Raw genomic sequence first — 23,912 nt, forward strand, 5'->3', positions numbered from 1 at the left:
TCTAATTGGATTATTAGTGTTTGTTTTTTGCTATTGAGTTTTGAGAGTTCTTTGTGTATTCTTGTTATGAGTCCTTTGGCAGATATACGATTTGCAAACATTTTCTCCCAGTCTGTAGCTTGTCTTTTTATACTCTTAACAAGGTATTTTGTAGAGCAAAAGTTTTAATTTTTATGAAGCCCAGTTTATCAATTTTTTTCTTCTATGGATTGTGCTTTTGGTATCATGTCTAGGAACTCATCACCAGGTCCTAGGTCTCAAATATTTTCTCCTATGTTGTCTTCTAAGAGTTTTATAGTTTTACATTTTGCATATAAATATATGATCCACTTTGAGTTAATTTTTTGTATAAGGTGTGAGGTTTGGGTTAAATTTCTTTTTCTTTTTCTTTTTTGGGCTATGGATGTCCAATTGCTTCAGCACCATTTGTTGAAAAGACTATCCTTCCTCCATTGAATTGCTTTTGTACCTTTGCAATTCAAAGGTACAAAAGGTAACTTTGTCAAAAAATAGTTGGGTGAATTTATGTGGGTCTATTTCTGGGTTCTCCATTCCATTCCATTTATCTATATCTATTCCTCTACCAATATCACTCAGTCTGGATTACTGTAGCTGTATAATAAGCCTTGAAATTGTGTGAAGAGATTTATGTGGTGATCTTGTGTCCTGCAACCTTGTAAAACTCACTTATTATATGGGACTTTTTTCTGTAGATTCCTTGGGATTTTCTATGAGGACAATTATATCATCTGTAAATTGAGACAGTTTTATTTCTTCCTTCCCAATCTGTGTGCCTTTTATTTATTTCTTTTTTTTTTTTTTCGCCCTGTTGCACTGGCTAGAACTTCCAATACTACATTGAATAAGAGTAGTGAGAGCAGATATCCTTGCCTTGTTCTCAATCTTAGGGGGAAAGTGTCCAGTTTTTCACCATTAAGTAGGATGTTAGTCATACATCTTCTGTAGATGTTCTTTAACAAGTTGAGGAAATTCTCCCTCTATTCCTACTTTTATGAGAGTTTTTGTCATGAATTGGTGTTGAGTTTTGTCAAATGCTTGTTCTGCATCAATTAATATAATCATGTGACTTTTCTTCTTTTGCTTGTTAATATGGTGGATTACATTGTCTGACCTTCATATATTGAAGGAGTCTTACATCTCTGGGATAAATCCCACCTGGTCATGGTGTGTAATTCTTTTTATGTATTAGTGAACTCTACTGGCTAGTATTTTGTTAAGGATTTTTATGTGTATATTCATGAGGCACATTGGTCTATAGTTTTTCCTTCTTTTTTTTACTGTCTTTTTCTGATTTTGGAATCAGAGTAACACCATCCTCATAGAATGAGTTGAGAACTGTTTGATTTGGACTTGTGACAATTTCATACTATTTTAAATATAACAATAACGGATATGATGTCAGGATTTTTTCATAAGGCATGAAAAAGACTATCATTGATAATAATAAAGTCGAATTTCACATTTCAGATGGAAATTAGGCTGCTTTCACTCTCAGAGAAGCACTTTATAGACGTCCATATAGGAAAAAAGAGAGTTGCCCTATCTGAAATTGTACCATGGCACTCTAGGCCTTTAATTCACATGCTTCGTAGATTATCAGAACAAGAGGTGGGTGGGAGGTGGGGGATTTAGCAAGGCACAGCCCTCTTCCCTCATTATTGGCCTTTCACACACATGTACAGCTATCTCCCCATGTCAATCCCTGATCCAGAAACTGGAGAGGCATTTTCTTTTCAAATTTTCTGTCTTTTGACAGAGAGTAAGTTAGATGCATGGCCAGTTTGCCCCTCATAACATAATTGAAATAGAAACTCTTCCTTGATCATGAACATTTATTTTCACAAATCCTTCTAGTTATAAGATTTACAGTACTTAATGAACTGCCAAACTAAACCTATTTTAAAATAATAAATACGGAAGCCACAAAGGGAATCCAGGTGCTGAAAACCACTTGCTATTCAAATGATCTCCTCTCCTCAGGGTGGAGTGCAAAGAAGTTAGGAAGGGGCTTGACAAAAGGAAAATGAAAGTTGCCCTACAAAGAGGTCATCTCTCCCTAGAAAGTTTGGAGGAGTAACCATGCAGAAGCAATTTGGATTCATCTGGAAAGGAGAACAGTACACCCTGAAAGATGCAGGAATAATTACTCATATCACATCCTTATTTAACCTACCTGGTTACCCGGGAGATGAATAGTGGGTGATTGTAAGATTGATCAGGTCGTTGACTTAAATTGAAGCTGCTATTGCGGATGATGCTGTTTTCCTAGAGCAACAGCCCCTAGCACCTGGTAAGCAGCTGTTCATCTGACAAGTACTCTTTTCTCTATCCCAATCAGCAAAGACTATCAGAAGCAGCTTTCTCTCATCTGGCAGAAACAGAAGAATGACTTTAGTGCCTTACCTCAAGGCTGTCTCTATCCTCTGGCTCTCTGTCATAATCTAGGGTGAAGGGAACATGATTGTTCCGACAATCATAGTGAACATCTTGCTGGTCCATTACACTGCAGACATTATGCTTACTGGACCTGGTGATCAAGAGGTAGCATAGATATTTTATTAAGACGCATGTATGCCAGAGGGTGGGCGATAAAGCCCATGAAAACTCAAGAGTCTGACCGTCAGTGACGTTTTGAGATGGTCTGGACCACGTTGGGTATTCGACAAGTAGCTGCACTTCATACCACCTGCCACTCAGAAAGAGGCACAACATTTGGTGGGGCTCTTTGGATTCTGTAGGCGACATACACTACATTTAATTGTGCCACATCAATGCATTCAGCAAGTAATCCGTAAGGTTGCATGTTTTCAGTGGGGCCCAGGGCAAAGAAAGGCTCTGCAGCAGGTCCAGGCCACTTTGACCTTTATGATCACACAGATCCCACATGCATAGAGCCTTTGGTACCCTGGGAGGTTACATGGAGCCTCTGGCAAGTCCTAATAGGACAAACATACAGTGGAGCCCTAGAGTTTTGAAGCATCATGCCCTCTACCACAAAAGAAGTATTTTTCTTTTGATCAACAGCTTCTGGCTTGCTCGTGGGCTGTGGTAAAGTCTGAATGCCTGACCAGGGGCACCAAAGAACTGTGTAACCTCAGCTGCCCTTGATAAATTGGGTGCTAACTGATCATCCACCGGAAGTGGAATATTTGAGACTAGACTCAAGCAGGTCTGGAAGGCACAGGAAAGTTGCTCGAGCAGGTGGCTCACATCTCTGTGGCCTCAGCTGCTGCATGCCACCCTTTTCTTTGACTCACATCTGTAACCTTATAGGGAGTTCTCTGTGACTAGGTATATCGGTCATGGTCTCAGAAGGAAGCAAATAGTAGACTCAATGGGTTGAACTGAGGAGAGTATAATGAGGGGATTTTTTTACAGAGGTGGGAGCAAAGTTAAGGGAATCAGCAATGAGTGGCGAGGCTCCTAGGGACTGGCATCAGTTTATATGGTCACAGCCACTGCCACTGCCACTGCCACTGCTATGTATGCAACCTGCCCACAGCAGAGACCAGCACTGAGATCCCAGTAAGGCTGCATTCCCTGGGGGGACCAGTCAGCCACCTGGTGGCAGATTAATGAAATCAAACCACATCTATTGGGAAGGGGCAACCATTTGTTCTCACTCGAATAGGTACTTCTTAGAATCCACATTTCTGCCAGCATTCCCACCCATAGACTTAATGCCCCTTATTCACTTTTGCAATATCTCATGTAACAGTGTTTCCAACCGAGGAAATCCTTATAAGACAAAAGACACGTGCCAATGTGCTCCTGCTGAGGGACTACGCTAGTCCTCATATACCTCGTCACCCTGAAGCACCTGGCCTGATAGGATGGTGGGATGGTCTGTCTATTGAAGACTCAGTTACTGTACTGGTCAGATGAAAATACACTGAAAGGTGGAGGTTCTGTCTTATAGGATGAGGTAAATACTTTGAACTGGTGACCACTATATGGTGTTGTTTCTCCACAGCCAGAATCCATGGGTCCAGGAATCAAGAGTTGGAAGTGGGAGCAACTCCTCTCACTGTTACACCAAATAATCCACTCTCAAGGTATTTCTTCCTATCCCCACAGCTTTGAGCTCTGCTGGTTTCCAAGGGGGCAATGCTTCCACCAGGGCCAAAACATTGGTTCCATTGAACTGCAAGTTGAGATTGCCATCTGGCCATTTAGGGCTCTTTATGCTCTTTTGCCTGTAAACCAACAGGCAAAGCACATGTCTACTGAGCTGGCTTGGATGGTTGATGTTGATTATCAAGTGGAAATGCGGTTGCTGTTAAACAATGAGACTGGGAAGGACTGTGTCTTGGATCCAAGGGGTCCTCTGGGGCACCTCCTACTATGCCATGTCCAGGCAGGACCACTGAGGATTCAGACTCAGGGGGAATAAAGGTTTGGGTCACTCACTGGGTAAAGAATTCCGAGCAGCTGAGGTCCTGGCTGCAGAGCAAAGGGAGGATAGAGAGAGTAGTGGAGGAAGGAAGTTATAAAGACCAATTATGGTCTCAAGACCAATTATAAAGATGAGGATTATAGTAGCTCTGTGTGTGTACATATAAACTTCTCCAATCTTCCTTCTCTCTATATTTTAATCACATCAAATAAAGGTTGATAGAGGTTAGCTTTATCATGTTTTTCTTCAGGTTATAGGATATTGAGGTGGGATGGTGTCTGAACTAGAAGAGGAATGACTACCCCCTAGAGATGGCTACAATGACTGATCAAACATTTGGTCTCTTGTTTTAAGGAGTGCTTTTTAGTTTGTAGGAGAGATAGCAGTATTATTTTGGTGGAAATCAGTTGTTGCTATAGTAACTTTATTTTGTGCACAAGGGTGTGTATGGATATTGAATAGCTAGGGGGGTGTACTGTGGTGGATATGTGATTTCCCTCTCAACTTCCATTTCATCCTCCTATTTGGAAAGATGGGAGAGCTAAAAAAAGATATTTAACATTCTACCTCGAATCTAGATTAGGTTTGGCTAATTAGGTCCACTAGTGTGAGATGTGGAATGTGGAAAGGAGGTGGGCGATTGTGGTGGCAGTGAGAGTGGAGTGGGCTTGGAGAAGTGTGAGTGGCGGCGGTAGCTGAGTCCAACTTTGTGGAAGCGACAGTCTCCTAACCACTGCGTGGCAGCTCTGGTGATGTGACCTTGGAGCCCCATTTCCTATTGCTCTAGTGCTTCTGAGGATTTTGTAAGCACCTACCTCCCTGAAGTAAATGCTTTCTGCCTGAAACACCTGGAGCAGGTGCTGTTCCCTGCATTGAACCTTGACTGCTCACAGAACAACAAATGAACCCTGCCATATGAAAGAGTCAGCTCTCCCTGGAAATTTGGATGTACGGTAGCAGGCTGGGAAGTCTGTTTGTAAGTCACAGAGATGATGTGGCATTTGTTTCTTCCAAGTGTCACTTTCAAGTGAGCAGCATCACAGTAAGGGAAAAGAGCACCAAATGTCACATGGATTAGCATCTTAGGTGTTGACTGTAACTTTGACGTCAGTGCATTTCTGTTTACAAACTGTGTTCAGAAAGGGTGGAGGGTGGCACTTAGAAGAGTAGGACAGACTGCACTGGCTGCCTCTCCAGCGATTTCCTAGCTGTGTGGCTTTCGACAGGTGACCTTATCATCCTGTTTCTCATTTTACTCACCTGCACAATTGAGATAATGATAAAGCTCATCTGATAGGGCCTTTATGTGCCTCCAATGCAATAATGCCTGCCAAGTCCTTAGCATAGTGACTGGTGCTGAAGAAAGTCTTAATAAATGTGTCCATTATTGTTACTGCTGTTATTTAAAATGGTCAGCAGACCATCTGGCACAATCATTTTTAGCTCCACTTTTTAAAACTTTAGGGTCAAAGAGACTGCAAACGGCACTTCCATGCTTTAATCTTTTGAATTTGGATGATTTGGGTTCAGGAGGACATTTCAACAGTTTTGCAGCAGAACTTAACGCTGACTACAGTGATCTTGGGGGAGGGGCATAAGAGAACCATTACTCTGCAAACGATCCAGTAGAACAGGGAAGTCAAAGAGGAGTCACGGTTTTCTTCCTCCCTAGCTGTATACATGGCAGGTGCGGGTCCGAGGTTTCGGCTCCCATGACCCTGAGGCCTGGGGACCAGCCCCTTTGACGTGGCAGATCAGGGATGGGGGCGAGGGCAACTGGGGATAGGTCCATATCGCGCTCCCGTTAGGTGGCGAGGCTCCTTCCGCGCTCTCCCGTGGCCCTGGCTACCGGCCACTCGCTCGGGCCCCTGGGTTAGAGGGGCGGGGCGCCTTCCCCGGGGCCCTCGCAGGCACAGCCGCTGGCAGCTCCTCTCTTGTTCGAAGGGGCTTCCCCGGGCTTCGCCGCCTGCTTCTCCCGCCATCCTGGGCCGCGGGCGGTGGCGCCTGTGCCCTCCCGGGGGGTCGCGGCGGCCGCTCGGGGCGGTGCTGGGCGGGCGGGCGCTGGGCCCGCCCCGCCGGCATCCCTGGCCCGACTTCCTCCTGCCGCGGGCGGCCGACCCAGCTGGAGGAAGCGGCGGCGGCGGCGGCCACGATGAGCGCGGGCGACGCCGTGTGCACGGGCTGGCTCGTCAAGTCGCCCCCCGAGAGGAAGCTACAGCGCTACGTGAGTAGGGGCGCCGCCCGCCCGGCCCTCGCGTCCTCCGGTCCCCGCCCGCCGGGAGCCCCGGGGCTCTGGGCGCTCCAGATGCCGCCGCTCCCAGCGGTCGGGGCTGCAGACAAGGCCGATCGACGGAAAGCGAAATCGCACGTCGAGCCAGCGTCGCCCAGCCGCAGGCCGGGGGCCGGTGGCCCTTGCCCTTGCCATCGGGGCCGGCGGCTCCAGATTGTCGCTGACCCTAGAAGAGAAAGGCGGCTTGGGGCTGAAACCCCGGGCGCCAGTCTTGGTGTAGGAGCGGCCAGGGAAACATTTCGAAAGAGTCACCCTGTCTCTGACGGGGAGTGGCCCCGAATCCCACTGCCCAGCGAGGAGGACAGGGCAGGGGATAGGGAGAGGGACAGCGGGACGGGACTTGCCTGGGCCAGGCGGGCAGGGAGACTCCTGCATTCCCCTTGGACCGTAAGGAGTTCTCTCTCGCGTAACTGTCATCAGACACTCCTGTCTGGAGCCTTCCACAGACTGTAACTCGTTTCTCATGGTGTTGCTTCTCAACTTATTCTTTATGCTAACACCACGCTTTTCTAGTACGAACAGGGGCCGTGGACTTTTGCTAGTATGAAATAAGAGACTTGGAAGTGCGCATCTTCCTACACATGCCATTACCATTTTAAATGTACTAAGGACAGCTCAAACGTTCATTATCTCCATCAGCGCCCTCAAGATAAGGTCTTAAAAACAATCGCTTCAAGTCCTCCTTGCTTACTGAGTGTTCTTCAGCCATTAGGAAGAACTACTTCAGCCCTCAGGGAGTTGCATATAAATAGATATTAGGACTTCCCACTTTTTTAAGGCTGGGAGTAGCTTGATGGATCCATCTTGTTCATACTTCCTAGTTTTCTCTGTAACTCCAGAGCACAGCAGTAAGAGTAAAGCATCCCTGTCTGCTCTGGTCCAAACTGGTTTCCCCGTTTCAGCCAAATTTGACCAGTGTTTTTCTTCCCACATTTGTGAGGCACATACAGTGCAGAAGTGGAGGATATGGGATTATAAGAAGACTTTAATCATATATGAATACTTCCAAAATATGCAACATGAGTGTTTCCTGAACATCCAGTTGCTCAGGATGCCTTTCCCCGTTGACCCTGGACTAGACAATGTCACTCTCTTAGGAGTCTTTGGGAAGTTTTTTGTATGTTCTCCTGAGCAACATTTTAGAGGAATGTTGTTCTACTTAGAAGGTAGATGTCAGAGATCTATACATACGGAGATTTTTTTAGATTAACTACCAGTGTGTCCCTTCATCATTATTTTTGAGTCCCTAAGTCCATAAACACAAGGTCCAATATTTCTCAGCCTCTGAATCACCCAGCTGCTTCCCTAACAGTGAAGCTGCTTTAAAGACTCATTGATACTCAAAGGAGCCAAGAGAAGAAAACCTGTTCCCCATGACCTGCATGGACAGGTGAGGGTTTGTCACAGAGTGGGTTTCTTTGTTGCCCTTTGGAGTGTGAGACATTTTAAAAGTTCACTAGATATTTTCAGAGTGGCACTCTCTTTCCACTAGATGATTCAGAAAGATGGTGAACCAGGAGGGCAAAGTTTATGGAAGATTTTTTCCAGCCCTGTTTTATATCTTCTGACCAGACTGGCTTAGGAAAGTTCATTAGCATTTCATCAACTTTGGGGAGGCATTAATGCATATACCTATTATCATACGAGGTTCATTCTTTTTGGGTGGAATGGAGGTGTGGCAAGTGTGGACTTTACACAGCTTACAGGTGTGTGGGGCATGTGATGCTGGGATGGTGATGGAAGAGACTTAAGACACAAAAGTACCTAGATGTCATCTTACCAACACTCCAAGACATAAACCTTCAGCTTTTAGCCCACGGTTGGGAACTTTTTCTAATGAGAGTCATAGTCTTTTAGACAGTCAATGCTGTTTTGTTGAAAGGCATCCCTGGAGCACGCCTCAAAAAGAAGAGTCCTTTCCTCTCCCAAGTTCTACAGAAATCCCTTGATGCCACTAGATGGCGATCATGTGTCAGTTCAACAGGGCGTGGACAGCGCACTATTACGCTCACCACCTTTAATTTGGATCTTGTCCTGAGTAGTTATTCCTTCCTCCCTTTAATTGAGCGCCAACTCTGAAACAGGCCCTGTGTCACGAGCTAGAGAGATAGAAAAAAAGACTTGATCCCTGTCCTCGAGAAGTCCACAGTCTAACATTTGTAACACAATAACAAAACAAAGTTAGTTAGTGGTACAACCAAGACAACAGGAAGCACTCCCGTAGTGTCTGTTAACTTACAAATGGAAGCTGAGTCTGTTTTTAGGTAAATCTTTCAGTCGAAGGTAAGCTTGTGCTTCATCCTCTTGAATCCATGAGCCAAGGCAAACTTATTTTTATCACTGTTCTTTTAAAAGATAGTTGATTCTTTTCTTTTGTCTTTTTTGTTTCACAAATAATATAGGAATATATTCTTGTAAAAATTTAAACAATCTAGGAATACGTATAATAATAACAATTTCCCCCCTCGTCCTACCCTTCTTGTGCACCCCTCCTCATTCCACTCCTCTCCCTAGGGATAACAACTGTTAGCAGTTTGGTGAGTATCACTCTAGAAAAATTTCTACAAAAGATATAATTTTCTTTTTGCACAAATGAGATCATTCTATACAAATTGTCCTGCAATTTTCTTTTTTCACAACAATCCTGGACATCTTTCATTTACTTCATTCTTTTAAACCATTGCCTAAAATTCCTTGTAATAGATGTAACATAATTTAACAGTTTCTCTACTGATGAACATTTGTCTTGCTTTTATTTTCTCAATTTTAAAGAATGCTGTAACAACAATGATAATAAAATTATAATAATTCACATTTATTGAATGGTTGTATGTGCTAGGTACTATGCTAAGGACTTTACTTGTATTGTCTCATTTAGTCTTCAAAACAACACTAAGAGCCAGGTACTGTTTTTATCTCTGGATACCAGTTCTTTGTTGGATATATAATTTGCAAATATTTTCTACCAGTCTATACTTTGTCTTTTCCTTCCCTTTACAGTATTTTTTATAAAACAAAGATTTTAAAATTTTAAGTCCAATTTATCAATTTTTCTTTTATGAATCATGCTTTTAGTGGCAAATCTAAGAACTCTTCACCTATCCCTAGATCCCCAAGACTTTCTCCTATGTTTTTTTCCTAAAAGTTTTATAATTTTACATTTTATATTTAGATCAATGATCCATTTGAGTTAAATTTTGTAAAAGATGTGAGGTTTATGTTGTGGTTCATTTCCTTGCAAACTGATTCCATTTGTTCTGGTACCATTTATTGTATAGACTGTCTTTACTCGATTGAATTACTTTTGCAACTTTGTTAAAAATCAATTGGTCGTATTTATGTAGGTCTATTTCTGTGTTCTCTAATCTGTTCCATTGATCTCTTTGTTCATCTTTATGCTAATATCATGCTGTTTTGATGACAATAGCTTTATAATAATTCTTGAAATCAGGCGGTTTTAGCCCTCCAACTTTGTTTTTGTTTTCAGAGTTGTTTTGGATATTCTAGGTTCTTTGCCATTCCATATCAATTTTACAATTAGTTTGTCAATTGATTTTTGTATATTAACCTTGTATCCTCCAACCCTTGCTAAACTCACTTATTAGTTCTAGTAGCATTGTATATAGTTAGAACCTGTGGTACTATCAGTATTGCATAGAAATGATGAGAGCAGACATCCATGACTTTTTCCTGATCTAAGGGGGAAAGCATTCAGTCTTTCACCTTTTAAGTATGTTAGCTGTTGGCTTTTTGTAGGTCCCTTTTATCAAGTCGAGGAAGTTCTCTTGTACTGCTAGTTTGCTGAGACTTTTTATCATGAATTGGATTTTATTAAATGCCTTTCCTGCATCAATAAAAATAACAATATGCTTTACCTTTTTTCATCTGTTACTATGGTGAATTATTCTGATTGATTTTTCCATCTTGAGCCAGTCTTGAACTCCTGGGATAAACTTCACTTGGTTGTGATATATTATCCTTTTCATTTATTGCTGGATTTAATTTGCTAATATTTTGCTGAGGATATTTGTGTCTTTGTTCATGAAGGATATTGTTCTGTAGTTTTTCTTTTGTCCTATCTTTGTCTGGTTTTGATATTAGCATAATGCTGACCTCATAAAATTAATTGGGAGGTGTTCCCCCCCTCTTCTATTTTCTGAAAGATGTTGTGTAGAATTGATATTCCTTTTTCCTTAAATGTTTGGTAAAATTTACCATCGAAACCATCTGGGCCTGGACTTTTCTTTGTGGTTTGGTTATTAACTACAAATTCTATTTCTTTAACAGATATAGCACTATTCAGGTTATCCATATCTTCTTGAGTGAGCTTTGGTAGTTTATATTTTTCAAGGATTTTCTCTATTTCATCTAAGTTGTGAATTTATTGGCATAAAGTTGTTCATTATATTTCCTTGTTATCCTTTTAATGTCTGTATGATCTGTAGTGCTGCTTCCTCTTTCACGCGTGATATTGTAGTTTATTTCTTCTCTATTTTTTTCCTTGTTAGTCTAGCTAGACTTTTATCAATTTTACTGATATTTTATAAGAACCAGGCTTTGATTTCATTGATCTTCTCTATTATTTTTCTGCTTTTTCATTGATTTATTCTCTTATCTTTGCTATTTACTTTCTTTTGATTTCTTTGGGTTTATCTCCTCTTTATCTAGTTTCTTAAGATGGAAGCTTAAATTACTGATTTCAGATCTTTCTTAATTTCTAATATAAGCTCTTAATGCTATAAACTTCCCTTTAACAACTGCTTTAGGTGCATCCCTCACAATTTTATATGTTTTTTTTTTTTTTTTTGGTGAGGAAGATCAGCCCTGAGCTAACATCCATGCTAATTCTCCTCTTTTTGCTGAGGCAGACTGGCCCTGAGCTAACATCTATTGCCAATCCTCCTCCTTTTTTTCCCCTCTTTCTCCCCAAAGCCCCAGTAGATAGTTGTATGTCATAGTTGCATATCCTTCTAGTTGCTGTATGTGGGACGCGGCCTCAGCAGGGCCAGAGAAGCCAGGCCGCCAGTAGTGCAGCCCACACACTTAACCGCTAAGCCACAGGGCCGGCCCTGATATGTTGTGTTTTCATTTTTATTCATTTCAAAATATTCTTCAGTATCCCCCTGAGATTTCTTCTTTGACCCAAGGGTTGTTTAGAAGTTTTTTGTTTATTTTCCAAATATTGGAGGATTTTCTAGATATCTTTCTGTTATTAATTTTTAGTTAAATTCCGTTATGATCTAAGAACAAACTCTGAGTTTTATTCTTTAGAATTTGTTAATTTTATATTATGGCCACAATATAGTTTCATTTGGCAAATATTACATGTGCACTTGAAAAAAAATGTGTATTCTTTTCTTGTTGGGTGGAATGATCTATCAATTTTAATTAGCTCAGGTTGGTTGATAGTGTTGTTCAATTTTTCTATATCCTTACTGTTTTTCTGCTTACTTTTACTATCAATTACTGAGAGATGAGTGTGAAAGTCTCCATCTGTAACTATGGATTTGTCCATTTCTCCTTCCAGTTCTATTTGTTTTTGCTTCATGTATTTTGATACTCTGTTGTTAGTTAAACATATTTAGAATTATTATGTTTTCTTGGAGAAGGGACCCCCTTTTTATTTTTTACTGTTCCTCTTCACCCTTGATGCTATTCCTTGTTCTGAAGTCTACTTTTTCTTATATAAATATAACTACCCCAGCTTTCGTTTGATATGTGCTTGCGTGATATATCTTTTTCCATTCTTTTACTTCTAACCTATCTGTGTTTATATTTATGTGAGTTACTTATACACAGCATATAGTTGGGTCTTGCTTTTTTATGCAGTCCTATCCTCTTTGTTTTTAATTGGTGTACTTAGTTCATTTACATAAATGTCATTATTGAAATGTTTGGATTAAAATCTACCATCTTGCTAGTGCTTTTCCATTTCTTCTATCTATTCTTTGTTTCTTTTTTTTTTTTTAAGATTTTATTTATTTACTTTTTTCTCCAAAGCCCCAGTAGATAGTTGTATGTCATAGCTGCACATCCCTCTAGTTGCTGTATGTGGGACGCGACCTCAGCATGGCCGGAGAAGCAGTGCGTCGGTGCATGCCCGGGATCCGAACCCCGGGCCGCCAGCAGCGGAGCACACGCACTTAACTGCTAAGCCACAGGGCCGGCCCTATTCTTTGTTTCTTTTGTCCTTTGTTTCTGCCTTCTCTTGGGTTAATTGAGCCTTTTTTATTATTCCGTTTTATCTCCACTATTAACTTATCAATCATAACTTTTTAATGTTTTAGTACTTGCCCTAGAGTGTGAAGTATACATCTTTAATTGGAGTCTTTCTTTAAATAATATTATACCACTTCATGAGTAGTGTAAGGACCTTATAACAGTATAGCACCAATTCTGTCCTTATATTCTTTGTGCTATTGTTGTCATGCATTTTACTTTTACATTTGCTATAAACACATGATACATTGCTCCTAATTTTGCTTTAGACAATCAGTTATCTTTTCAAGCAATTAAAAATAAGGAGGAAAAATCAAATTTATTTTCCTTTATTTATTCCATTTCTAGCACTCTTCATTTCTTTGTGTAGGTCCAAGTTTCTGTCTAGTGTCATATTCCTTCTGCCTGAAGAACTTCCTTTAACATTGTATGTAGTTTAGGGCTGGCCCCGTGGCTTAGCGGTTAAGTGTGCACGCTCCGCTGCTGGCGGCCTGGGTTCGGATCCCGTGCAGGCACTGACGCACCGTTTCTCCGGCCATGCTGGGGCCGCGTCCCACATGCAGCAACTAGAAGGATGTGCAACTATGATGTACAACTATCTACTGGGGCTTTGGGGGGAAAATAAATAAATAAAATAAAAAAAACTTATTAAACAAAACATTGTATGTAGTTTATATCTGCTGGCAATGAATTCTCTGTTTTGTTTGTCTGACAATGTCTATTCTCCCTCATTTTTGAAAAATATTTTCACTGGGCATGGAATTCTGGGTTGACAATTTTTTTTCTTTCAGCACCTTAAAAATGTCACTCCTTTGTCTTCTGCCTTCCTATTCCTCTAGTCATACCTTCTACTTAGGATAGGGGCTGCTCTTTTCTTTCTCAATGTCTGCATGACCTTCAACTTTAGGTCTTCCTTTTGTATTTTCAATCTACCATCTTCCTAGTTGTCTCATTTATTCTTTCTTTCCTTTTTCCTCTTTTCTGTGCTGTTTTGGATTAATTAATTTTTATGATTCCATTTTATCTTATTTGTTGGCTATACTTCTTTCTGTTTTTTATGGTGGTTGCTTTAGGGGATTAGTGTATATTTTTAACCCATCATAGTCTACCTTAAAGTAATCACTTCACATATAGTATAAGAAAATTACAAGAGTATGCTTCCATTTACCCTCTCTCAGACTCTGTGCTACTGTTGTCATACATTTTACTTCTACATGTTATAAACCACACACAGCAGTGTTATTTTTTGCTTTAAACAGTGAGTTATCTCTTAAAGAGATTTTAAAAATAGCAAAAATGTGTTTTATGTTTACCTACATATTTACCATATCCAGTATTTTTCATTTCTTTCTGTCTATCCATACTTCCATCTGGAATCATTTCCCTGTTCTGCAAGTCGGCTGGTGATGAATTCTTTAAGCTTTTTTATATCTGAAAAAAATGTTTATTTTGCCTCAATTTTAGAATGATATTTTTGCTGGGTAAAGAATTTTTGCTTGATTTTTTTTCCTTTGAGTATTTTAAAGAAGTTGCTTCACTGTTTTCTCACGTGCATTGTTCCTTTGTTCCTTTACACATAATATGTCTCTTTTTCTAGCTGCTTGTTATTATTGGTTTTAAGTAATTTGATTATGATGTGCCTTGGTGTCGTTTTCTTCATGTTTCTTGTACTTGAGGTTCATTGAGCTTCTTGGATCTGTGGGTCTATAGTTATTTCTTGGTTATAGTTATATCTTTAAATATTTTTCTCTCCCTCATCTCTTTCCTTTAATTTGGAGACTCTAATTACACCTATAGTAGACTGCTTGGAGTTGTTCCATGGCTCACTGATGCTGTGCTCTTTTTCTTTCAGTATTTTTTTCTCTGAGTATCATTGTGGATGGTCTATCGCTTGGTCTTTCAAGTTCACTGATCTTTTCTTCTGCAGTGTCTAATCTGCTGTTAATTCCATTCAGTGTATTTTTCATCTTGACCTTGTATTTTTCTTCTCTAGAAGTTCAGTTTGTGTCTTTTCTATCTTTCATTAATATGCTCATGCTTTCCTCTACCTTCTTGAACATCTGGGACATATTTATAATGACTGTCTAAATGTCCTTGTTTGCTAATGAAAAGTCCAGCAACTTCTCTTCCACATTGGAGGGAATAGCATGCTCCAAATCATTGTGCCCCTAGAAACTTCACTTAGGGGCCAGACCCCTGAAACTTGTAGAATTAATTTCACACTTTCTGGCATGCAGTGTCTTACTAAGCAAAGGTGCTCTCTACTTTGTGCTGAATGGGTCTAATCATTATGATGTCATTAATGTAGCGGACCAGTGTGATGTTCTGTGAGATGTCAAGGTGATCACTATTTCTGTGGACTAGATTATGGCAGTGAGCAGCAGACTTTCATAGCCCTGAGGCAAGATAATAAAGATGTACTATTGTTCCTGCCAGTTGAAAGTGAAGTTTCTGCTGATCCTTGCAAGTTGATGTAGAGATAAAAGCATTTGCCACATCAATAGCTGCATACCAGATGCCAGGGCTATGTTGATTTGATTTAATGAAGAGACTATGTCTAGAAGAGCAGCTGCGATTGACTTCAACACTGGATTAAATTTATGATAATATGTTTTCCAAGATCCATCCACCTTCTGCACAGACTAAATAGGCATGTCAAATGGGGATGTGATAGTAATCACCACCCCTGCATCTTTCAAGTCTTTGATGGTGGCTAATCTCTGCATTTCCTCAAGCATGCAGTATTCCTTTTGAATTACTATTCTGGTGGTGTGCTTAGAGAGTTCCAGTGAGTTTTTCCCTTCCTACTATCACAGCCGTCACTCCACAGGCCAGAAGGCTGATGTGGCAATTTGATCAGTTGCCAGGGATGTCTGTTCCAATTACACATTCAACAAGTGGAGAAATGGCTTATAGACTCACTGGGCCTCCTCAGAGATGGAATTGGGTCAAAACTTATTTATCGCCTGATGTCCCTAAAATACTCTTTCAGGAGATGTAGTGGAGATGGGTGAGCGAAGAGGTCACACATGGGAAATCTACCACATCTTTCTATCTCCTTATGCCTTTGTATTTTTCCTTTTACATACTGACAAGGAGGTTCTGGTATCTCAATCTCATTGAATGTACCCACCGTGTAGTCTGTGTTTCAGTCAGGCAAACTGTTTGAATACTCTAAGTGCTTGAGCTAACACATTAAATCTAGAATCTTTGGTATGTGTATCCATATCAATACATTTAGCTTGATCCAATATTATATTCCATCTTCCTTGGCCTAACATCCTTAGAATGTGTTCCCACACATTCCAGTGGTTTTTAAAGACAGATTTATTGAGGTATACACACACACACACACACACACACACACACACACACACACTCTAGAATTCACCCATTGTAAGTGTACAGTCAGATGATTTTTAGTAAATCTATAGTTATGCAACCGTTACTACAAATTCAGTTTTAGACCATTTCTATCCCCTCGAAAAATTCCCTTGGCCTGTTTGCAGTCAATTCCCACTCCCATCTCTCGCCCCAGGCAACAACTGATCTGCTTTCTGTCTCTATAGATTTGCCTTTTCTGATAATTTCATATAAATGGAATAACAGAATATATGGTCTTTTGTGTCTGGCTTCTTTCCCTTAACATTGACCACTTGACAGCCAGTGCTCTTTCTGAAATTCGCTTAAGGTGGAACCTGAGGCCATTGATTTGAAATCCTATTTTCTAATGTAAACGTTTAATGCTATGAATTTCCCCTTTGGCACTGCTTTAGTGGCATTCCACAAGTTCTGGTATGTTGTGTTTTCATTTCTATTTTCTTCAAGATATTTTCTAATTTCCCTTGTTATTTCCTCTCTGACCTATGTGTTATTTAAAAGTGTGTTGTTTAATTTCAAAATACATTTCTGTTTTTGATTTCTAATTTCATTTCATTATAGTTAGGCAACATACTTTGTATTACTTGAATTCTTGTAAATTTGTTGAGACTTGACCTAGCATGTGGTCTATCTTGGTGAATGATCTGTGTGCACTTGAAAAGAATGTACATTTTGTTGTTGTTGGCTAGGGTGTTCTATAAATATCAATTAGATCCAATTGGTTGATAGTGTTATTTAGTTCTATATCCTTGTTGATTTTCTGTCTTCTCGTTTTACCAGTTATTGAGAGAGGGGTGTTGAAATCTCAGACTATAATTGTAGATTTGTCTATTTCTTCTTGAATTTTTACCAGTTTTTGCCTCATATATTTTGAAGCTCTGTTATGAGTTGTGTACACATTTAGGATTGTTATTTTATCTTGGTGAATTAACCCCTCTATCATTATGAAATGCCCTTGTTTATTTCTGGTACTATTCTTTGCTCTGAATTCTACTTTGTCTGTTGTTCAAGGTCATTGTAAGGGTTTATTTCCCAGGACTAATTCTGGCACCAAACACTGTATCAGTCAGGCTCCAGACAGGAAAACAGAAGCCATACTAGGTATTCAACAGAGATGATTCAATATAGGATATGGTTTACACAGGTGTTAGAGGGCTGAAAGAGCAAAAAGGGGGCATCCAGATATTAGTAACTACAGAAAGCAGCTACTATTGCAAAAACTTGAGCACGAAGGTGAAGGTTGGCATGACCAGAACGTAGGAGCTTGGAGGAGGGGTAGCTGTAGTCATGCATCCATTGCTCTGACTTCTGATGGGGAGGGTGCTGTGCAGTTAGTGCTGGTGCTTTGGAGGGGGCCTGATGAAACTGGCAGCTGCAGCTGGTGCTATCTTCTGCTACTGGAGGGATGGTGATACATGCTGAGAGTCCCTTTTCCCTTTTTCCTGCCTTGCAGTCTTCTACCAGTGTTTCTCATTAGAAGAACCCAACAGAAAGACAGCTGGCAGGCAAGTCTGAGAAGTGTGGTTGGTAGAATCCCAGTTCCAGAATCAGAGCAGATTGTAGAGCCGTGGTCTTGGGGTTGAGAAACAGTAGATGAACAACTGGTGTAATCTGGATCTACTCCCCGGATACATCCCAACTTTTCTCTCATACTTACTGACATTGTGGCCTTTTGCCCAATGTTCTGAGATACTTTCTCAGGTCAAGCTTTTAGCTCATTGATTTACTCTTAAGTTGTAAACATTCTACTGGTCAGCCCATTGATTGGTAGTCATGTTTTTAATTTTTAAGAACTATTTCCTTTTCACATCAGCCTGCCTACATTTTCTAGATATCTCACCATATTGTGAGAATTTTCCCGAGCATATTTATTATATTCTGGCTTCCTCCCTTGTATCCATACAGATATTTAGGAAACAGGTTTCTAGAAGGAGGGAACAGAAAGTGCAAAGGCCCTGAGGCAGAAGGAATATATTTGCCACATTTGAGGAAGAGCTTTTTGATTTTGGTTTTGTATTCTTCAAACGCTTGATGATTCTTAGTTGTCTCTTCATGTTTGTGTCTGAGGGTCTAGATCAGTGGTTCTCACTGGGGGTGAGATTTTGCCCCCCAGGTAGGGATGCCGTATTTAGCAAAAAAAAAAAAAAAACATAGTTACATTTGCATTTCGGATAATAAAAACAAATAATTTTTTAGTATAAGTGTGTTAACCCTATTCCCAGGAGACATTTGGCAATGTCAGGAGACATTTTTGTGTTACAACTGGTGGGGAGGGTGCTACTGGCATCTAGTGGGTAGAGACCAGGGATGCTGCTAAATGTCCTATAACCCCACAAAGAATTTGGCCCAACATGTCAATAGTGCCAAGAGTGAGAAATTCTATTCTAGATTGAACAGTGAATTTCTTCAGCTGAAATGAGAATCCTGTTTACAAATATCTGTTTTAATTATAGGAGCCTATTTCTTGTTGTTATGGTGAAGGGACATGGGTTGGCTGGTATGTATGCTGGGATGTAGGCTCTTATAGCAACTGGAAGTCTCTCTGCTTAGGATCATCCCACAAGGGAGCTTGCTGCAGTGAGTTCTATCTATCCTGGTGCCTTGTGACCTCAGCTCTCTGATGAGCTCAAGAAAATGAAGATTCTGTGTTTTGTCCAGCTTTGCTTGTCAGGGTAGAAGGGATAATATTTGCAACTTTCTATATCCCAGGCAGAAATGGAAACCCCTTCTATTTCTTTTCTGAGTTTAATAAACTCTTATTTTATTTCTTCTTGGTATTTATTCATTTCTGTTCTTAGCTTTTGACATTTAGATGATCTCAGCCTCTGAATTATGTCTAGAGGATATGTTGTAAGTTTCAGAGTTACACAGCTACCATTACCTCTGCTGGTTTCATTTTTTTAAGCTTTTATTTCTCTAGTTCCATTCGTATTTATATTAGTGTAAGGTGAGGGTATAACTTTATTTTACAAATAGTTAATCAGCTGATCCAACAGCATTTGTTGAGTAGCCCTTCCTCTGTACATATTTTCTTTATATGTTGCTAGAAAGAGTGTATTTTTAAGGAATATATGCACATGGTTCAAAATCAAATCATATTAAAGTGTATACAGTGCAAAGTAAGTTTCCCTCTTTTTTCTTTCTCCCAGCCACTCTGTTTCTCCCTCCAGCTGCAGGCATTGGTACTAGCTTCTTGATTTTACTTCCAGATATATTTCATGCATATACAAGCATATTTTTTGCACAGATAGTAACATACTATACTAACTATTTTATAACCCCCTTTCTTAACAATATATTTTGGGGATTGTTCCGTATCAGCACATATAGATCGTTCTCATTATTTTTAACAGCTTTATAATATTTCACTGTATGGAGGTACCATGATGGGCCTTTTCTTATTTCCAGTCTGATGCTGCAGTGAATATCTTTGTACATCGGTCTTTGTAGTCATGCTTGTAAAAATTTCTTAGGAGTGGAATTGCTGAGCCAAAGTGTACGTGAATGTAAAATGCCAAGAGATATCAAATTGTGATCTTAAGTAGCTGAGCCAATTTTCACTCCCAGCAACAGTACTTCAAAGTGCTTGCCCCTCTGCAACCCCTCAAAAAAATATTATCAAATGTTTTGATCTTTGCAAAGTCAATAGTCAATAAATGGTATTCTTTTTGGTATTTTGTTGTAATTGAATTTCTTTATGGGTGAGTTTGAGCATCTTTTCATAAATAGAAGCCATTTGTAGTTCTGTTTCTATAACATGATTTTAAATGTAATCTAAATCTTAAATCCTTACTTGGGTCTATTTTGGGGCAATTTTGTTCAGTTGATCTTCCTGTCAATTCTTATGCTTTTTGTGTAAGTTTTTAAACTGTTATTAAATAGGTAAATACATTTATGTGTTTCAAAAATAAAAATATGCATTGATAAATCTCACCTTCACCTCTGTTTTTATCCATCTCAATTGCCCTTACCCCTCAAGTAACTATTTTTTTTAGTTTTTACCTTTATCCTTCCAGTATTTCTTTATCTGAATACAAGGAAATATGTATATAGCTTCTTAGTCCCCCCTTTCTTACACTCCATATACCATTCTGTATCTGAGTCTGTTCATTTAAGAAGATATACAGATGGCCACAGGCACATGAAAAGGTGCTCAACATCATTAATCCTCAGGGAAATGCAAATCAAAACCACAATGAGATATCACCTTTTGCCAATTAGAATGACTATTATCAAAAAGACAAGAAATAACAAGTGTTGGTGAGGATGTGGAGAAAAGGGAACTCTTGTGTGCTCTTGGTGGGAATGTAAATTGGTGTAGCCACTATGGAAAACAGCATGGAGCTTCCTCAAAAAATTAAACATAGAACTACCGTATGATCCAGCCATCCCACTTCTGGGAATGTATCCAAAAGAAATGAACACTAATTCAAAATGATATCTGCACCCCCATGTTCATTGCAGCATTATTGACAGTAGACAAGACATAGAAACAACATAAGTGTCCATTGATGGATGAATGGATAAAGATGACATATATAGACAATGGAATATTATTCAGCCATAAAGAAGAAGGAAATCCTGCCATTTGTGACAACATGGATGGACCTTGAGGGCATTATGCTAAGTGAAATAAGTCAGACAGAGAAAGACAAATACCATATGATCTCACTTATATGTGGAAGATAAATAAAAAAGGAACTCATAGATACAGAGAACAGATTGGTGGTTGCCAGAGGTGGGGGTTGAGGGGTGAGGGAAATGGGTGAAGGGGGTCGAAAGGTACAAACTTCCAGTTATAAAATAAGTCCTGGGGATGTGATGTACAGCATTGTGACTACAGTTAATAATACTGAATTGTATATTTGAAAGTTGCTAAGGGAGTGGATCTTAAAAGTTCTCAAAATAAAAAAAAAAGAATTTATTCTAGAATTCTCTCCAGGTCAGTGACCAGAGATCTTCATGGTTTTTGACAGCTGTATAATACTCTGTTGTATGGTTATACCCCGTTTATTCAACCAGTTCCCTGTTTTGGACATGTGGGTTGGTTCCACTCTTGTGAAATTACAACCATTGCCACAAGTAATAACATTGTATATGTGACATTTGTACTTGTGCAGGTACGTCTGTATGATTCCCAGAGCTGGGGTTGCTGGGTCTGTGAACCTATAAATTTAGTAGATATTACCAAATGTCCCATTTTGCATTCCTACCAAAAAATGTAAATAGTGCCTGCCAACAGAATGTGTTGTCAAGCTTTGAGGTTTTTGCCATCTATAGGTGAGAAATGGTTTTTTATTCAGGGGAGGTTGAACATTTCTGGATCTGTTGCTTTTCCTGTGACCTGTGTGCTTTTCCTCCATTGTTGGTCTTTTTAGTCTCGATTTCTAGGAGGTGATTTAGTCCTTTGTGAGAAGAGTTGTACATAGTTTTTCCCAGTTTGTCATTTGTATTTTGACTTTGCTTATGTTATTTGTGTGTGTGTATGCAAAAAACATTTGTATCTGGTAAAATGTGTCAGTATTTTCTTTTGCAGTTTCTGGATTCTCAGTCAGGTTAGGAAGGCCTTTTCCACTCCCTGGGTTTAAAGGAATTCACCTGTGCTTTCTTCTAGTGCTTGTATGGTTTTGTTACCTTTATATTTGTGATCCATTTGGTGTTTATCCTGGTACAGATGTAAGGAATGGGTCTGACTTGAGATGCTGCCCTTCCTCATCATGTATGAAATTCCCTTATTTATTTCTGGTTCAATTTCTGGGCTTTCTGTTCTCTTCCATTTGTCTCTCTGTCTAGTCACAGGCCATTATTACATGGTTGTAGTTATGGAGTTGACTTTAACACTAGTATGGCTAGTCCACCTTCATTGTTCCTCTCTTTCCGAGTTTTCCTGGCTGTTTTTTTTTTTTTTAAGATTTTATTTATTTATTTATTTTCCCCCCAAAGCCCCAGTAGATAGTTGTATGTCACAGCTGCACATCCTTCTAGTTGCTGTATGTGGGACGCGGCCTCAGCATGGCCGGAGAAGCGGTGCGTCGGTGCGCGCCCGGGATCTGAACCCGGGCCGCCAGCAGCGGAGCGCGTGCACTTAACCGCTAAGCCACGGGGCCAGCCCATTCCTGGCTGTTTTGATTTTTATTTTATCACATGAACTTTAGAATCAGATAGCTTAGTTTAAAAAGAAACCCCATTATTCTTGGGGAGGAGGTTATGTTAGATGTCTGAATTAACTTAGGGAGAATTGCCATAGTTATGACGTTGAGCCTTTCTATCCAAGAACATGATATGACTTTCCAGTTGTTCTCGTCTGCTTTCACATCTTGCAGGAGTATTTCCAAGTTTTCTTCGTATTGGTCTTTACACGGTTCTTAATAAGCTTATGCTTAGCATTTTTTCCAGTTTTGTTGTTATTGTAAATGGGGGTTTCTCTCCATTATACCTATTAATTTGTTGTTGTTTGTATATATAAGTCTACTGATTTCTGTCTTCGCCTGAGTTCCTTAGAAAACAGAACTTGAGCTGAAGTTTATTTGCCAATGCTTTGGTGGGGTTGTAATCTCAGTGCAGCGAGATTGATGGAAAAAAAGAAGGAAAGGAAATATAGATTGGTGTGTTAGTTGGCCACAGCTTCAGAAGAAAACACAGCCGGTTGTTGGGTCATTTGGATGTATTTGGACAGGCTCTGTTGAACCACTGCACCTTGAAATGGTCTTTTGCAGCAAGGAAGGGGGATAAATTTATCTGCCAGTTCCATTATGGCTCCTGTCTCTCATTGGCCCTCTGGGCAGCCCCTGGGAAAGCAGATCCCATATTCTGTGGCATGGTATTTTATCTGAATCCAGAAGTGGTGGAGGGAACTAAAGCGTTTGAGAGTTCATTTGGGTTGGGCCTGGGCGTAGGAGCTGCAGTGGCTTATGCCGTGGCAGACACACCAGAGCCCAGCCTTTATCCAAGGAGGCCAAACTAGGCAGGATGGGAGGGACTCTGAGCAGAGGCCATAGCTCTTCACTGAGTGAGCAGCCAAGGCCTGAAAGGCAGGTGGGGCCAAATTCATCTGGGGATGCACAAAGTTGGGTCCAATGTAATTTCCACATATTAATATTCTTTCCTCTTACCTTTGAATTCTCTTACTTGTTGTAGTAGTTTTTCAGTTTATTCTTTTGGGTTTCCTGGGTATATAATCAAGTCATCTGAAATAGAGTTTTACCACTTTTTTTTTCAATTCTTATGTAACTCATTTTTTTCCCTCTTGTCCAAATGTGTTGGTTAACACCCCAACGTGAAATGGTAGTACTGATGATGGGCAATCTTATTTTGATCTTGACTTTTATAGGCACGCCTTCAATGTTTTCCTATTAAGAAAGATATTGGAACTTCATACCAATTGAACAACATCTTCTCATTTCCTCCTCCCCCAGTTCCCTGGCAACCACCATTCTATTCTCTGCTTCTATGAGTTTGACTACTCTAGAGACCTCATATAAGTGGAATCACGCAGTATTTGTCCTTCTGTGTCTTGCTTATTTCACTTAGCATAATGTCCTCCAGGTTTATCTATATTGTCACAAGTGGCAGGATTTCCTTATTTTTAAAGGCTGAATAATATTC

At 40.0% G+C, this 23,912-nt stretch overlaps 1 protein-coding gene across 2 annotated transcripts in view; it reads left to right on the forward strand.

Moving 5' to 3' along the window:
* The first annotated feature begins 6,557 nt into the window (after positions 1-6,557).
* The window catches only part of GAB3 (GRB2 associated binding protein 3), an 88,248-nt gene continuing 70,893 nt past the window's right edge, over positions 6,558-23,912 (forward strand). For both annotated transcript variants that reach the window (XM_058535039.1, XM_058535040.1), the window contains exon 1: positions 6,558-6,641. In XM_058535039.1, the coding sequence (XP_058391022.1) occupies positions 6,570-6,641 (72 nt within the window). In that variant the 5' untranslated portion in view covers positions 6,558-6,569. The remainder of the gene's footprint in view (positions 6,642-23,912) is intronic.

The sequence above is a fragment of the Diceros bicornis genome, chromosome X (genome assembly GCF_020826845.1).
Source record: "Diceros bicornis minor isolate mBicDic1 chromosome X, mDicBic1.mat.cur, whole genome shotgun sequence".
Lineage (NCBI taxonomy): Eukaryota > Metazoa > Chordata > Mammalia > Perissodactyla > Rhinocerotidae > Diceros > Diceros bicornis.